Source organism: Amaranthus tricolor, chromosome 15 (assembly GCF_026212465.1).
Source record: "Amaranthus tricolor cultivar Red isolate AtriRed21 chromosome 15, ASM2621246v1, whole genome shotgun sequence".
Taxonomy (NCBI): Eukaryota; Viridiplantae; Streptophyta; class Magnoliopsida; order Caryophyllales; family Amaranthaceae; genus Amaranthus; species Amaranthus tricolor.
This window is the reverse complement of record NC_080061.1, coordinates 1,876,538-1,895,682: the sequence shown is the minus strand read 5'-3', so window position 1 is coordinate 1,895,682 and position 19,145 is coordinate 1,876,538. Positions and strand designations below refer to the sequence as shown.

Sequence of the window (19,145 nt, the reverse complement as noted above, 5' to 3'; positions counted from 1 at the left end):
CATAACTCGCAACAAGTCCTTCCATTCTGTTGAGTTTGCTCAAGTCCCCATCGTAGGGGAAAGAGGCAAAATAAAAGGAAAATGAAGAAGCTTTTTTCTCTGTAAAAATCAATTGAATTGGAATACAAAAAAAAAAAAAAAAAAAAAAAAAAACAAAAAAAAACTTAAGAGCCAAATAGAAAGAGTGAGCTTAAATCTTCAATCTTCCACTTCACTACCAAATAAACAGAGAAATTGGAGGCAGAAATTAGGCAAATGCCCCCAGTAATCAGCCCTAAGTATAATATACCAATTACCAACCAACTAAAACTGTACTAAATACTAATTACTAAAATTATATTAAGCTAAATCTACAATAAGCTCAAGAATATAAACAGGTTAATTACTAATCACAAATGACCCACAAGGTCCAACAAAACTGAACAAGAAACACACATACACAGTTGTGATAACAATCTGTCATTTTGCTGAGGCTTTTTTTCAAGTTCGGTTTTGTATGAATCGCCACAATACCGAGCAACACACTTGATTGTTGAGTCCCTTCGTCTTCCACGTTGGTTAACGTCCTAGATTTCTATACATAAAACCAGATCCGAGCAAGATATGTTTAGTGTTCATTATGCTTAGATCGGTAGTGGCACCATTTGCTGCTGAAAATCGCCCCATATCGGGGCTGCGTTAGTGACAATGTTAGTTGGCTCACGCATCGGGTTTAATACTTCACTAGTATTTGTGCCTTGCAATAGCTGCATGAGGGACCCAAACACATCCATTCTTGTTATATGTTTGTTACCCTGCACACCCACAGAAAGGAACAAATTCATCAATCCGTTGATACAAAACAAAAGAGAAAGCTTGACCAAGTTTCTACGTACTGAGTGTACATCCCAAGTCTCACGTGGAAAAATAAGAGTAGATAAACATATTAACGATCCAAATTAGTATGATACCTTATGGAAAAGTGGCCAAAAACTAATCCGTGCGGGCTTAACCCACATCAGATAATATCATACTAATGCAAATCATTCACGGCTGGTGAGCCCAACAATTTCAAAATCATACGTTTAATGGAGATTGGAGCTAAAGATTTTTATAGCTTTTTTGTTTCAGATGATGATATACTTCTAGTATAGTAAAAATGGGTCGTTTCAAGTTGCACAGGTAAGATTGGATAGATCTTACCCTTTAAACTTCGCACATGTTCGAGTTTAGATAGAAGTAACAAGTTCATGCCATAACTGTGATGGAATGTTATTTAGATGAAAATATGTACCTCAACAATGAAGTGTGCCCATATTTTGTCATTTCTAGCTTCCATGACTCCTTTTAGTATGGTTAAGCCAAAGCCACGAACTATGTCTGCTATTTCAAGGAAGTATCCCCGTTCTTCACAAAGCATCTATACAATGGAAATCAGAGTGATCAGTTTAGAGTTTTCTCATTTGAAAGCGCGGATATAAAACCAAGCATTCACATCAAGATCTTACCTCAATAAGCATTTGACCAGGTTCGTTAAGATCCTCGACTATAATAGGGCAAAGGAGGTTTGAGCCTTCAACTTCATACGCCCAAGTGGCATTACGACGACTACTGCCACCTGAAGGGATGGACAATGAACTGACTTTCGGACACAAACCATTATCTTGGCCAATCAACTGAAAGAATCGAAAACAAGAAGAAATTTGTCAGAAAAATTCACAAAAATACGTCGAATAATGCAAGAATATTACATCCAATTATTCTGATGTCATTAACTGGCTCTCACTTAGACGGGATTTTTGAAAGTCCGATATACGCAACCTTACCTTAGGTTCATCAACTTGTTTGAGTTTGTCCGCGTGCTTGTTCAAGTTTTGCAAGAAAATCATGTGTTTGATAGTGCGACCTAACAAGGCATCAATGCTTAACTGCAATATGAACAACAATATTGAACATACATCAGAAACTTATAAACGAGCATTTTAGGAATAACACACGATGATTTCGATAGTGAATTTCTACCTTTGCACCATTAGGGATAAGGTCTCTCAAGTCTTTGATACGGTCAGAGATTAATTGCCGATCTTTAGGCCTTGGACGCGTACTTTCTCCAGGCCGTGCTCTTTTCTTGGTAGCCTTCGGAGGATCTTCGGTCCTGCTTTGTGCATTAACACCAGCGATGCAACTCTGGGCATCAACCCACGAATTTGATTGCGCTTTTGTCATGCATTCTTTTAAGGACCCAAAATCTTGCATTTGTTGACCATGAGTTGTAGGTTGCATCACTTTTACGCCCCAAGATTCGAAACTTCGCTGATTATGATCATTAGCCATTTGACAGGCTTCCGTTCTCCTCTTTAATAACGGCAATTGATCTTCTATGCAAGATTTACTGATAGAACTACAGTTAGACTTAGACCCACTTTTTAAAAGATGCTCCAAACCCAATTCAGAGAACAACCCTTTCTTGGGTGCAGCACCCGAGTTTCCTGCCTCTGACGTGCACTCCGTGAACCTCATACCAGTACAACCGACTGGCGGTGGGTTGGTTTTAGCGTCACAGCTAAAATCTAACCCGACCTCAGCGAAAAGTCCATTGTTATTGGCACGAATAACGACAGGTTTCGCTTCTCGACATGAATCTAAGGCGTTAGTCAAAGAACTTTGTGATGAGCAAGCGGGTTCCTTTTCCTGACTCCCAGAAAATATGTTGTTTCGGCCAATATCAGAAAATATGTCATCGGATAGTATAGCTTCTAAATCCATTCCAGTAACACAGATCTTCGAAGCATCAGCGAGCCACTGAGAAAGATCATCCGTTTGGCATGTATCAAGCTCGCCAAGCACCTCCACATTATCCTTAACTAGGCGTGCAACACTTGAATCGGGGACTACCTCTCCAAAGTGTAAAGGATCGAACGTTGAACTGTTGGTTATATCATTTGTCCAAGACGTAGAAAGATCGTTGCAAAAGGGATTTTGAGATGGGGTCAGAGAATTAAAGAGCTCATTCTCGCCATTTAACCCAGCAAAAGTTTCATACTGATCTTTAAGAAAGAACTTCATTGCTTGATTTAAGAACTCTGGTGTTTCAAAAATCTACCAAATGAAAAGCAGCAAAGTTTAGAAAGAATTGAATAACTAAAATATATGGTCAACGACTAATTAAATCATGAGCGCTTCCTATTCGCGAGAAATTGCAAATGATATTTGCTATGTAATCGAAAAACAATTTATTTGTTATTATAATAAGGCTGCATACATCCGAACCACCTAAACCGTCTATTTATGATTCAAGGCATTAGGGTAATGAAATGCCGCTACAAAGCCTAATGGATACAAATTCTAATAAGGCTGCATACATCGAAGAATTAGCGAGAGATGGACCAACATAAAAGCTTGATGGGCTACTCCCTCCTATTACCGATTGGTTTTAGGATGGAACCTCATCAGGCTTGTTTACGGTCAATTCTCATCAGGCTTGTTTACGGTCAATTCTCATTATGTACAAACAATGACAAATTTATTAATACTAACCTCCTGTGTGGATCCAAATTGTATCACGCCTCGCAACTCAACAGGAATGACAGCAACGGTCTGCAAATTGAAAGCAAAAGATCCATGAATATAGCTCATTTCGTTGCAGTTTACACTAGCAGATAACTAAACAACTTCTTAAAACTGCCATGTTAAATGCATTAGGCTGAACAGTAAAAACAAAAAAAGTACCTTAATGCCTGATAAAAATTGAATTCTTAACAGAGAATCTTCCTGTAAAACACAAAGAAAATAAAAAATAGACAAACATTATTATCATACCCAGTAAAACTATGATAGAGATCTGAATGGAAAAAAGGCGACAACTCGTACTTATAAAATAAAATAAAATAAAGACTCCAAGTTAAACAAACTTGAACTAAAAATAAAGGTCATAACAACATATTTGAAGGGTATTCAAGCCACATACCAAACAATTATGCATCCATCTATGTTTCCGATTGAGTATAGCTTTACCAATTATTCTAAAAAAATCAACAAATTATTTAAAATTAGAATATAAATTTTCAAATTAAATGTATAAGAAAACCCAACAAAAGAATCAGAAGAAAGCCAAATACCCATCACCAAGCATGTGGACTTGCATAAGCATACCCTCCATTAAACTTGAAGCATGTTCTTCAAAGTAAGCATCTCCCATAGTTAACAACCTTATTTAACATAGAATTAATTAAATCTTACATTAGTCATGTAGCCGACTTTTTTTTTTATCATTAAATTGTGTATCAAATTTGACTACCACCATAGTATTAATTAAATCTTTTATTTCAATTAGATGTTTTCAAACTTTTGATTGAAAGATCTCTTATTCTTAAAGTGAAATCTTGGTCCTTGACAAAGGAAAAAGTTGCATATACTAAAATAACCTTATATGACTATCTTAAAACATGCAAAAGGAACAATCCAAAGTGACCAAACACACTTCATTAGCATAAAAACAATTTTCAAAATTAAGAAAAACAAATTAGACTTTTTTCATTGGACAATTTTTATTTGTTTTTGAGTATAAACATGGACATTTTTAATTTTTTTTTTGTATCTTTAAAGAAATTTCAAGACTAACCCATTAATTTTTTCCTCCTATTTTTAGCAACAAAGAAAAACAAACAGATAAAAAGTGAACTTACATATGATTTATTGGATCAAAACGCCAAAAAACACCATAAGACCATCCATTGCTCAAGCATAAATTCTTGAGTATCTTTTTAATATATGACTCTCCATTTTCCATCCCCATTTTTTCAAAAATCTCACAAGAGAATTAAAGAGTAACTCTTTTCACTTCTTCCTCAAAAATACCTTCACAAGTTTCAAACTTTCCTGCTATAAATCAATCATTTTACTGTTTATAACCTACAAACAGTGACCAGTAAAATCCCAAAAAAGGATTTTTTTTATTTTTTTACCAACAAAAAAAAGAATGGTAAAAAACAAGAAATACCCAAACTTAACAAATTTTTTCTGATTTCAAAGCAATTCTGAACCCAGAAAAGCTGTTTTTCTAATTTTCCTCAACACATTAAATTGACCCAGAAATCAAAAAATATGGTAGAAATGCAAAAGATGTCAAATCTAGCTTATTTTGCTACTTTAAAGATGAAAATAGAAACTGGGTTTTTTCTAAATTCACAATATTAAGCTTAAAAAAAGATTATTTTGAGCAAAGAATGAAGTGTGTACGATGAGTGAGAGAAGAAATGAAGCTAAAGAATTGAAGAATGTAAATGCAAAAAATAAGTGGGGATTTATAAAATGGTATAGAAAGGAAAAGAATTGAGTAATGAGTAAAAAGAAGAGAATGGAAAAGGGACCAAAAGTGGATTATGATTTTTCCTTTTTTGTTTTTATGCTTTTGTTTTTGTCTCTCTTCTAAATACAAAAATCAGATGCTGTGAAAGGGATCGAGGAGATCCTCTCCTTATTTAATGGTGTCATATCTTCATCTTCGTATTATTTTCCATTTCATCGCTACTTGCTAAGGAGTAAAACTAGTAGTAATTTTTCCCCATCCTTGACCGGTAGTAATTTTTTACTATTCTTAAATTTCGTTATTCTTTTTATTATATTGTCATCTATTTTTTAATAAAAATACTAAAATGTCCTTAAATTTATTTTTAATTATGAAACCAATCATTATTATTACTAAACTAAATTTATTAATAATAATTAAATTAAAATAAAAAATATTACTTTTAAAAAAGAAAATAATTTTTAAAATCGGAAAATAAACCTAATCACACGTTTTGTGTTGAAATTTGATACATGTTCACTCTTTTGGCTATAACTTTATATAGAAAAATCACATTACTGCGATATTTGCGGCATTAGAACCTAGACTTCAAGATCTTTCCAATGATATATTATATGTTCAATTCCGATAACTGAGCAAGAAATGACGATCGTTTAAAGTTTGGTTATGCTTAAATTTGATATATGTTCAATCTTTTAGGCATAACTTTTTATATAAAAATTTTATTAATGCAAGGTTTGCAGCATTGAAACTGGATTTCAAGAGCTTTTCAACGACGTATTATATGTCTAATTCCGACAATCGAGCGAGAAATGACGACCGTTTAAAGTTTGCAGTAATTTCTAATATTCAGTCGCATGCATTTGTGCTGAAATTTGATACATGTGATTAGGTTTATTTTCCGCAATCATATTGATGCTCATTTTCGTTGACCATTGTAATTCGATTTTTAGTTTTAGCTTGGTTTAGTTTAATGAGTGTTCGGAGAGAGTTTTTAGAGAGATGTTAGAGATTAAAAGTTTGAAAAGCAACTAGGGGCAATCTTGGAAGTTTAATATATAAGGGGTGACGATAAAATGAAAAGGGTGGCGAAGTTTAATAATGCCTTAGCTTTTTTACGGAGAAATTTCAAAAATATTGCATTTATCAAGATTTTCAATTTTGGATTGGTTTGGCAAATGGTCGATGGTCAAAAACTCGAAGTTGTTGGCTAGTTTGTTTAGTATTTAAAATATCGATTTGTTTGTTAGCCATATTTGATATAAAAATTAATTATTGGTTGTAGACGATTTATTAAAAAGCAAATCAAAAATTAAAAATCATACAATAATGAAAAGACTACTTACAATACCTTTTCGTTTTAGTTTATAAGCCTTTTAACTTAAATTTAGAAGGAGTTGATGAAAGTGTATCTTTGACCCGAATATTAATACTACCTCAAGAAACTAATACAATTATAAATTTAAGGTGATGATTGAAATCCTAATCATAAAATATAAAGTACTAGAAAAATTGACATTAGTATCTAATTTTTCACTCATCCGTCCTTAATAATTCTATATTTGAATTATTATCTAATAATCTAATATTTGTCATATATTTGCCCACAACATGCCATATAAGTAATAATAGGGTATGTTATCATTAAATTAAGACAAATATTGCATTGAATTATTCAAAGTAAACTAAAAGTAAATGTTAAATTAGTAGAAAATAATATAACAGTAAGAGTATTTATTTTTCCTAAAGTATATGTATATTTTATTATTTGTTGCAATTTTCCACATGTACATTGTACACTTTTAATTTTACTCCCTTTCTTTATCTATATTATATAGCAAGACCAATCTGTTGTTGAAAAAAATACTATATATATAGGCAAAGCAGCAAATTGACATCCTTATCTTAATAGTATACCATTTAACATTGTGTTTATATTACTTTTGATTATACTTTATTTTCTTGTATCAGTGATAAGTATTCATTTTGTAAACAAATGTTTGTTGTTGTAGGACTGCATTTAAAAGCAAATTATATTGGTTCTTTTTAATTCATGCCTTCAAATTTTATCATCTTTTTTAATTTAAATTATCAATAAATATAGCTCTTATTTATAGTTCATATGACACTCATTGAACACTAGAAATAATAATCCAATTTAATTGAAAATTTTAAAGTAGCACATGTTACAAAATAATGTCGTGACTTCTTATATTTCTGTTCAACAAAAATTTATATTTTTAATATTTTGAGATTAATGTTTTGATACTTTTATTGTTATATAAAAATTATCCTGTCTCATACATCATTATTGGTAGATGTATTATTGTAATAACATGATACTTTTCATAGAGATATCATAATCATTTTTTTCCTCATTAACGACTAAATATTAAACGAGTCGTTATCTATGTATAAATAACTAAAAGATAAGATTTGCTAAGAGTCTAATCTAATTATCTCAGTTGAAAAACAAATATTATTTTTCAAAAAGATTTTGAATTCGATTCTTCGATTCAAATAGCTCACTCATTCACTTAATTAGTCTATATGTAATAAAAAGAAAAGATTTCCATATTAATAATATCTATTAGCGCTTAATTTCGTGTTAAATCCTAAATATTTGTGTTAAATAGACAATTTTAAGATGGTCCCCCTTATTGCAAAGAGCACCATGGGATAAAAGAAGGCTGAGCAACACCAGGTTAGAGGCAAACTTTTGGTATTAAATGAACAACACACGCTGTTCTAGAAAAGCAAAGTACATAATAATATTTTTTTAGTCATTAATTAATTATTAATTTATTATCATTAATTATATTGATTTTACATCTTTAAAGTAAAAAATTTAAAAATGTTGGGATCTTTGAAAGTCTAAAGAGATGTTGTGCCAAATCTTTGTTTTATTACTATATTCAATTAATATTAAGATTTTCAAAAGATAAGTCCTCCCGTTTTTTTGTTTAGAATAAAATATTTGACTAATATTTTTAGAGATATACGAATGATAAAATATATTAATGTAAGATCTTAAGAGATTCGTTTTGATGTATAGTTTTTATATTTAGAACTACATTTATATGTTTTTTATAATACGTATATGGCCATATTAAAGCTCAAAAATCACTTAAAAATTGTGTAAAAAGTAAACGAAAAAAAAACGGAGAAAGTAATAAACATTAATTTAAGAAAATTATTATTTGTGAAATCAAAAGTTATATTAGAAACAAAGACCAACATTTTTTTTTCTAGTCAAAAGAGTGATATTCTTAATTAAATAAACTAAATTATAATTTCGTTCAAAATAACATATACATACGCGAATACACTTCGTCATTTTAACAATACACTTTCATAGACTTTAATTTACTTCCCACCAAATTTGTTATCCAATAATCCAAATTCATCATTATTTTTACTATTTATTACCGACTATCAAACTAATCATTTGATTCTTTTAATTTAAATAGAGTGTGTAAAACTCTTATAAGTAAATTATCAATTTAAGTTTGTTATGTTGTAATTAAACTTGTAGTTATGTATGCAAACACTTCAAAACATAGTATCGCAAATTAAAAAAGAGAAATCAAAATTAATACACACCTCACTTTCATACGCATACGAATTACAGGGCATAAAATATTGGGTATAGCCGTATAGGCCAACTACCCATGTACTCTCATAGTCTCAATCTCAATAATACAATAATACAATAATACATCAACCCAAAGAGAATATATTACAATAATACTAGAAGTAGTATATTTGCTATCAACCAGCTGTTGATTTAAAGATCAATTCAAAGTTATAAAATGTAGGGCAACTTAAGACAAGTGCATGCATAAAGATTAAGGTTTAGGGTTCGAGTTTGGAGCATTGTGTAAAAATAAGGCTATATAATATTGTATCAGCCGCGTTGTAAAGATTTTCAAAATAAACAAACTGATATATATTCCGCGTCGTAAAGGTGTTAAAGACCCGCATTTTGAGTTGTATAACGAGATATCTTACGATTCAATTGATATTCAGACGTTGCGTTACAGTAATCGCATTATTTTGTTATCGCTTTAATTTTGTAGTGAAAACCGCATTTTAGAACGTGTTAAGAAAAATCTTATGATTCGATTGATAACCATCACTCTGGTTAAATTACCGCGATCGTAACCGTTACGCATTTTTAAGAATGGGTTTGGGGTTAGGTCTAAAGCTATACATCGGGAAGATACTGTAGTTCTAGGGGAAGGGGAAGGATGAAAACAAAATGGACCCCACATCCTCCATAGAATTGTAACTGAGTTATGTCTGTGTGGGGTTTGTAGGTATCATCTTCTGATACATCCTTCTGTCAATTTTTGCCTCTTCCCTCGATCTTTTCACTCTAACTAATTAATAGATTAATTAATTAATAAGGTTTAATCATGGATAATTGAATTAAGTTCTTTATTAATCTTATCAATCAATACTATTACTAGCTATCCTACTTCCAATCACCTTGTAAAATTCGAGAACTAGGTCTAATTTGATAATTGGAATTTGTTTTCTCTAGACCTTGCATTAAATTTAAATTTATTTCAAGTCCGTCTTTTGAAAATTTGATAAATATATGCTTATTAATTTTAATATATATTTATTTTCAAAAAATAACACAAAATTTATGTGATTAGTTCTTATTCATAAATATTAATTGTTTTTGGAAATTTTACGGGGTAATTTTGACTTTTCGGCTTTTCCGCGTAGTAGACAAATATTTTATTCAATTTATGTGGTGACCTTGACCTTCCAACTTTTTTACGTGTTAGACAAAAGAAAACTTTTTTGTTTTTACTTTACGCTATTTTTACCCAATATAATGTCATTTTTTAAAAAAACAAACAAACATGGTAATAACCCTAAATAACCACATGGAAAAACCAAAACTTCAATATTTTGTTTGACACATAAAAAAGTTAGAAACTTAAGGTCACTACGCAAATTTTAAAAAACAATTTTTAAAAAGCCAAAAGTTCAGGATCACCACAAATATCTCATTATTTTTTGTATCATCTATGTGATTCATCTACACTGTGTTCGTCCAAATCAAAAAATTATTTTTTTAGCAATATTAAATGTGAGAAAATCAAAATAACATTACACCTCACAAAAAACGCCTTGTACACCAGATTGTCCTTTACTTTTAAATTTAATAAAAGAAATTAAAAGTACTACTATACAAACAAAAGGATATATACCATTTTTTTCTTATAAATACAAAATTTCAAAAATATAAACAATAATAAAAAAAAATCCGAATGAATTTGGAATAGAATTGGGATCCAAAAAGGACCATGAAAATCACACCCTTTTCACATATCCCTCTCCGTGCCATTTAATTTACACTATTTTTTATTTTAGTCCGTCTCACTTAATTTGAATCATTTTTATTTTTAAGAAATAGCCTATAAATTTCTTTCAATTTATCTATATATTTTAACTCTCTTTTGATATTATCGACATAATTTATTTTTTCTTTTTATTTATCCGGGGTTTGTTAGTCGTATTGTTGTGTTATAAATATAGTCTTAAGTAGGAGTAATAGAGTAAGTTATCCTAAAGTTGCCTCAATTAGGGAGCCCATTGAGGGGCGCATTGTCTTGGAATTTACTGAAGGAATTTTGGGTAAATGGTAATTGTAGAGTGTAGAGTACATCATTTTACAGTCAGCCTACGGCAGGGCAATTAGGGAGTACATTTACCATTTCCCAATCCTAATCCTAATTATTACCCTTTCTTTTGTCGGATATCATCATAAAATTAAATTTTAATTACGCTTACAATATTTGGTACTACTCGCTTTTAGACTTTATTATCTCTTTGTTTTGTAATGTTTTTTGTCGTTAAGAATATTTTCTTACGTTCTTAAATGTTTTTTCTATTTGAAATATTCTATCTTAAAAAAAGAAATTTAATTAATATTTTTAATATATATTTAGAAGATAAAATATATTTATGTGAGATCTTATTAGATTCGTCTTAATGTATATTTTTTTAATATGTATTTTTTATAATTTTTTTATGAGTATTTAGGATATTGTGGTTTAAAATTTGCTTTGAAAACTATGCAAAAAGTAAACGAGAAAAAAAAAACGGAGGGAGTATTTTACTTTAGAGAGATAATTTTAATTAATATTTTAAATATATATGGATGATAAAATATATTTATGTAACATCTAGATTCGTGTTAATATATATACTTTTTTATTATATATTTTTTATAATTTTTTATAATGCGTATTTAGAGATATTGAGACTCAAAAGTTGCTTTGAAAACTATGCAAAAAATAAATGGAAAGAACAAAAAAGAACAAGGGAGTAGTTTTTAGTATTAGTTGCTTCACACAATTGTTTACCCAGTTAATACATTTGTTGGATCATCTATATTTAATGTTATACATAACTAAATTTGTAAAAAAAATATATTATGAAATATGCTGTAAGATGAATAATATAAGATTTTATGTGCTTATATTTTATTCTTGTATACAGTCGTAATATGTAAAATAACAAAAAATAATAAATAGCGCAAAAATTAGTTTTGGAGAAAGAGAAAAATATAAATATAAGTTTTTAAGGATATAAAAAAGTTGAAGTTATTCTTATAAGAGACTGTCTATCAGAGGAATGACCTCAAAATAAAAGGCCTACAATCTTATTTCCTTTTTAATTTGTATTAATTAGACTATTTAGCCATATATAATGCGTCTCTCGTAAAGACCTTTTCTCATAATAATTTGTGTTAAATATATTGATATGGTATCTTATTAAATTTATTTTCGTTATCTAGGATTTATATGCTTTTGAGCTCTAATTTTGTTTGCCCAAGGTTTGTTTTGTTTGAAAAGAGCATATTTTCCTCAATTTATATGAATTTGCAATAATAAAAGAAGTTTGTATTATTATTTTATAGTGAGAAAATAAGAGAATAAAGTGAACACATATTGATAGTTTCTAGATGGGATAGGAGGGAAGAAAAAATGTGGTAGTAATATTTTTATAAAACAATTGAAAAATTTGCTTGATAAATGACTGTTAACTGAAATTATTAGTCGTATATATTATTATATTTTTATTTGGTCTCAACTTTTATTTGAATAAGTATGACCCTTAATGAAGAAGTATTTTTTCAAATTATCACTATCTACTCTATTTCATTTTCTTTGCTATATTTGTATCTTAGCTTTCTATCTTATACATGGGATATTTTGTAGATTGTAAATATATATAATTATTTATTGGTCATTTAAAGTTATCATTTATAATTTAAAAAATAATTATCACCATCAATTTTATATAACAAAAATCCAACAAAAAATCACTAAAGGAATATTACTTGTATTTAGAACAAATCTACTAGTAATTATTATCATCACTGGTTTTTAAATTCACAAGTATAGTTGCTCTAATGGAGTTTGTGGTTTGGTCAAAGATACTTTAGCATTTACAAGAAAAGAATCAACTATAAATTTAGGTCATGACCCTCTTATTTTCATCTCATAGGGTAAATTCATTTAGCTAGGAATAATATATTAATTTAGTATATTGATGTAAAATTTGATAAAATTTAAAATATATTGTTTTTTTATTAACAGTAGAAAAAAAAACTTAATTTAAGTAGACAAGAAATAATTTTATAATAGTTTTCACAATCCTATAATTATACGAAGACATAGTGTCCCATCATTGTGAACATTGGTACATGTTTCACATCCATGATAACATCATACATAGTTATATACTTGCTGGCTCTAATTTGTTTCAAAGTGATTCAAACAATAACAATGATACAATTTGTGAGTATGCAAAAGAGTCAAATTGTGACATCTACATCCATGTTACCTACACGAACAAAAATGTTTACCTAAAGTACCTTAAATGCAACTAAATGACTAGATTTTCACCTCTAAGGATCCAACCTTGCCAACTTTGAATATTGCTTATGTGAATGGTGTACTCTTTGTTGCATTAGAAGGTTTTACACATCATTTTTTTCATGATTGTTTAATATATTGTTTAAGAAGACGAGCTAGAAATCAAAAGTTATTACAAAGAATTGATCTTTACTTTTATACCACACTAGATGAAAGAGTAAGTAGAATTCATTTCAAGGAGATTTGTAACTGTCATGCATTTGTGTGATTTAAGGCCCCTTCACACTAAAGCCATTTAGGTTAAAAGTATGAATGCAGTATATGAGCTCTTCACTTTAAATGAGGGGTGGTTGAAATTCGAATCGGTGCGTGACCTCTTATCACGTTGGCTTCTGATAACATGTCAAAGAACTAACTCAACTAAAAGCTTAAACTGATAATTGAGACCCATAGATATGTTATATACTCTTAACAAAGATTCCAACATTCTCCAGGCAATCATAGATCATAATGGTGTTTAACTTGAATACCACTTGTAGCTACCCTTTGTAAGGGAGAGAGTAAAGTTTTGTGGCAATAGAAGGCAAAATACAAAACAAACTCTAATGTGTAGCATAGTGTTAGTTTGAACACAAGAAAATATCATACATGGGTCCTCTTGTTTAAGGCTAGTTTCCCATCAATGTAATCCACTTTGAGCTTCAACAACTAGCTCAAATATATTTGGTTTGCCAATTGCAATAGTGTATTAGATAGTACAACATATCAACTCATAAATTTAATTATCAAATTAAGGGGAATTTCTCTATTGTAGTGTAGGTTGTATCTATTTTGTTGTGTTCCTTTTCCTCACCTTTCATAATGGTGAAAATGACTTAATATTAAGGGACCTCTTCTTAAGGGCAAGAGGAATATCGTGATTGAGGTTTTTCCCTATGCTATATGTTCCTATTGCTATGATCGTCCCCTTAAGTTGGGGGACCAAATTTTGTTTGATCAATTCTTCTTGTTTTTGTTTACAAATTACAACTTGTTATAACCACTCCTCCAATTCCTTTTTATGGTTTGCTTAAATTTAGTGAAATTATTTAAGTCGTGCGAAATTTATGTTGTTCATACTATTAAAATTTAAGATAAATATTGAAATAATAATATTAAAATAAATTAGTACTAAATTGAAGAACTTTAGAAATTGAAGTGATTTAACTTTGCTCAATTTATTAGTGTAAATAAAAATAAATCAAAAAGAATAAGCATTTTCCGTTAACTTGCCTATTTTCAATGGAATTAGGGGCGGAGTAAAAATACACTATAAACTTTAAGACTCTTTTTTTTGTACTTTTGTTTGAAATTTTAAGACCTAAAAACAAATAATTAAACTAAAGCATAAATAAAGTAAACTAATGTCAATTAATATTTAAGACTCTTAATTTTAGAGGGTCATGTACGATCAAACTTGTTGCACATGTTCAGGACCACCTTTAAATTGAATTAAGGTGTATTCACTTTAATATTGCTTATGAGTTAACCATGGTGAATTCATGATAATTTTTCACCCAACACAATTGATACATAGAAATTATAAAGTGATAGATATTTAGTCTTACGTACAATTCATCTTATTAAGAATCAAAATTTAATAAATAGTTATTAGTTTATTTTGTATTCTTATTTTACATTACCTTTTCACTTATATATATACTACTAATAAATTCATATTCCCCTTGCATTCACATCTAAATTTTATCTATTCAAAAAATTTAATAATAAATATACAATCATTTTTGCATGTGATAATTAGTTTATAAGTTGAATTACAATAACTAAATGGCCGAATATTTCGTAATAGTATGGTATTTTGGAGTTTGGACACACACTATCATTATTATTATTATTATTATTATTATTATTATTATATAATAAAATTGATCAAAATGATAAATGAGAATATCATTTAGGATGAAGTGAATATATAATATTCAACTCGTCTTATATGAGAGACTATTTCACTATAGGACAACCTATATAATTAGTCAGTTTCTTTAATTAATTATTTAAAAATTATAAATAATTACTTTAAAGACTAAATTATATTGGTCAGAATCTGTTAAAAATAGTTTCACCACGAGATCAACTTATTTAATAATTTGTGTAATAGTATATATATTTAAGGGAAATTTCACATGGTAGCATCTAGTTTTCATGAAACGCCAGTGGTAGCACTTTTGTAAGATTTTTCCACATGGTAGCATCCAGTTTATACACTATCTAACTGTCGCAACATTTTCCGTTAAATTCTTGTTAATTTCCGTTTAATTCATCATTTTGTAAGATTTTTCCACATGGTAGCATGCAGTTTTTGCTCTCAAATATTTAATTCACTGATTAATTTAACAACGCCCTTAAATGTTGTAACGATTAAGTAGATATGTATTAGTGCTTGGAATGGACCTTTTGAACTTATGAAATGCACCTTTTGAGCTTATAAAATGCGCTTTTTGAATTATTTATTAGTGTTTGTAATGTACCTTTTGAACTTTATAATGCCAATAATTTGAATGAAAATAAAATTGTTATAACATTTAAGGGCGTTGATAAATTAATCGGTGAATTAAACGTTAAAATGGTGAATTAAACATTTAAGCGTAAAAATTGGATGCTACCATGTAGAAAAATCTTACAAATAATAAATTAAACATTTTTAACAAAAATTTAACAATAAATATTACGACAGTTAGATAGTACATATACTGGATGTTACCATTTAAAAAAATCTTATAAAAATAAACTCCATTTATAGTGAAATTTTGCACTCTAATTCCTAACATGACCGAGCGTCTGCCATTAATTGGCCACTGTTGACCGCAGTTTTGGACTTGTATACAGTGGTCCTCACTCCTCAGTGCTCACCTTATGTCATTCTGTTTGCATAAATTTATTTACTTTTTTCCCTTCTTGTTTCCATAATTCCATGGCCCCATATCTACTACCTTTTTGAAATTTTAATTATTTTAAATATTACACTCTTCTTTCGCTAATGTTCTTACTATTGGAATATTTTACTCTAAGAAGAGAGAAATTTGATTAATATTTTTGACGCATATTTAAAAAATAAAATATATCTATGTGAGAAGTCGTTAATTCGTCTTAATGTATATTTTTTTATTATGTATTTTTTATAATTTTTTATTATGTGTAGTTAGAGATATTAAGGTTTAAAATTTTTTTCTAAAACTGTGTAAAAAGTAAACAAGAAGAAGAAAAAGGAACAAAGAAAGTAATATTGTCTATACTCCAAATTACTCATTCTATGCCCCTAGCGAACTTAGAAATTTGGAGGAGAGTATATTACTCCATTTAAATTAATTATATACATCCAGACGAATATGATAAGGTCACAAATAAATATATTTTAACTTTTATTTATTCATGAAAAATTGTATTATTGTTATCCCTTACTTCTATTATATAAAAATATCCTAAACGTAACCAGCAAATGAAATGAAAGGAATATAATTATTTTTTTCAAGAATATTTCTTTTCTTATAAAATTAAATTGATCTAGGATTCTTCTATTTCTCTTCTCATATTGATGCTAAATAATTGATCAAGTAATATAGACCGTTTAATTTATGGACAACTATTTGCGATTAAAGTTTTTACTTTCTTCGAGACAGATTTGTGATTCATAAAACATCATTATTAGATAAATTAAATTTTGTAACTTCAACCACTCACAATTTAAAGATTGTGTTACCTCTCTTTGCCAATAATTTGTTGCTTTAGCTTTTGTTTTTTGGTTTACTAATAATTATCATTTTGGAGTAATAATGCAATGGTAATTACATAATTTTTTATTTCTAAATATTATTTATATAAAATTCCATTTATAGTATATTTATCAAAAAAATTTAAAGTTTTTCTTTTATATCATTTTACTTACATAAAGGTCAAAAAAAATACTCCATTTGTATGAGGCTTTTAAGATTAACAAGATAACATGTAGAATAAAGTAATTCCTAGTTTCCTAAAATATACCACATATTCAAATTACCAAAAGCTTTAAAGCGGAACCCAAACTTCAAAATTAAAATATTTATTAAATTCTAAATTTAAATGTTGTCGAAAAGAGAATTTTACTAGGCCTAAGCAAATCTGCATCAGAAAATATGACAATGCAACGCTTAGAGCTATATATATATATATATATATATATAAAAGAAATCAAAAGTAGAATTATTACTTTATTATTTGTGTAATTTTTGCATTGAAATTATAATATTTGACAAAAATTAAATATTATTATATTTTTATTTGTGTAATTTATAATGTAATCGATAAAATAAGTCTATGGAAATTAATTTAAGGCTAAGCTTACTCCATATAATACTACTATGTCCCATATAATTTGAAGCAAAGAGAAAGTAGTTGTTTTTTAAGAAAAAGATAGATAATGGTAATAAATGAAGAGAGAGAATCAATTGTGTTGTTGAAATTAAAAGATGGTTAAAATGTATGGATGAGAATAAAAGAAAGTGGTGGGCTATAGTCCAAAAATAGAATTGATGCAAATTAAGTGTGACGGATCAAAATGAAAAATGCTGCAAATTAAATGGGACAGAAGAAGTACTTAACAGCCCCTTTAATAGTCACTGTTAAATGGTGTAAATAATAATGAAAAATTAGTGTAATTTGATAAGAAAATCTATTGGCCATTTTAATGATTATGAATGTTCTCGTCCAATCATCTTTTTTTTTTCACAAAATTATTTGCAATGTGTTACCAGTTAAAATTATGATATTATTTGATAATGAAAAGTACATTACAACTTATTTACATTACCACCTTTTATTATCAACAATCAAACATATCATAATTATATGTCATTTTCCATTACAGAAATATCAAAACTCATATACTGTTTGACTGTTTCCAAAATGCCCTGTAAAAACTTACACTTCATAATTAGTAGTCTATTCTAGATGAGAACACCCAAGATACTCCTAAAACCTAAAACACGTACAAAGATAGAAATCTTTATCACAAGAACTAAGTCAATGCTTAGGATTAAAGCTACTAGCTAAGAAATATTGACCGCCAATCCTCTAATATTTTTAAGCATGAATAATTAATCAAAGAAAAATTGTATGTGGTAATATTGAGTTTTTGACTTTTCGATGTAATAGATAAGTCTTTATTTTATTTCACAAGGTGACCTTGAGCTTTTAAGTTTTTCATGTAGACAAAAGATCAAGTTCTTTGTTATATTACGTATTTATTTCGAACAAATTTTTCGAAAAATATGTTTATAAGGGAGATCCTAACGTCTGTTTTTAGGAAAAATTATCTAAAATAATATAAACTTGTTTATCATTTTTTTACAATAATCTCAACTATTGATTAACCATGAATAATCCCAACTTTAAGGAGTATTTTCCTAAGGTAAATCCGGTAATCAGATGACTTGTTATAGCAAGTTTTATTTTAAAAAAAAAGATAAAAAAATAAAATGTTGAAAAAATGTTAAAAATATTTTATGATTTTTTTATTATTTTTTATGTAAATTTTTAAAAAAAATTTAAATTTGAAATTAATTTTTAGTTTACTATTTTGGTGAATCACCTATTATAGCAAGTCATCAGGTTACATAAGTTTACTCTACGTAAATACCCCCTAAACTTGAGATTATTCATGGTTAATCAATATGTGAGATTATTATGGGAAAATCATGAAAATGTTGGATTATTCTATGTAATTTTTTCCTGTTTTTATGATAAAGGCCGTCATTATGATTCAAGTCAATAACGTAAATTTAACAAAAACTTTATATTTTTATCTATCAAGTGAAAAAGTTAAAATCTTATGTTTACCACACAAATAAAAAAACATTTATCTATCACATAAAAAAGCCAAAAAGTTTTGGACACAATATAAAATTTGCCTTTATTATTTC

The 19,145-nt window shown here is 28.5% G+C and overlaps 1 protein-coding gene across 1 annotated transcript; it reads right to left on the bottom strand.

Moving 5' to 3' along the window:
* Positions 1-185: 185 nt before the first annotated feature.
* Positions 186-5,341, bottom strand: LOC130800794 (transcription factor bHLH157). The gene is made up of 10 exons (XM_057664463.1): positions 4,665-5,341; positions 4,098-4,187; positions 3,947-4,001; positions 3,709-3,750; positions 3,517-3,576; positions 2,002-3,078; positions 1,806-1,907; positions 1,488-1,655; positions 1,274-1,399; positions 186-794 (listed from the first exon to the last, which is right to left on the bottom strand). Exons 1-10 carry the CDS (start codon positions 4,772-4,774, stop codon positions 624-626), a joined length of 2,001 nt encoding a protein of 666 aa, XP_057520446.1. The 5' UTR covers positions 4,775-5,341; the 3' UTR covers positions 186-623.
* Positions 5,342-19,145: the final 13,804 nt, after the last annotated feature.

Bases quoted from the DNA above. Each gene is read 5' to 3' on its own strand.
- LOC130800794 (XM_057664463.1), bottom strand. From the start codon at position 4,774: ATGGGGATGGAAAATGGAGAGTCATATATTAAAAAGATACTCAAGAAT. The intron at 4,188-4,664 runs GTAAGTTCACTT...ATGTTAAATAAG, and splicing joins TTTGATCCAATAAATCATAT to GTTGTTAACTATGGGAGATG. The intron at 795-1,273 runs GTACATATTTTC...GTGGGTGTGCAG, and splicing joins GGGCACACTTCATTGTTGAG to GGTAACAAACATATAACAAG.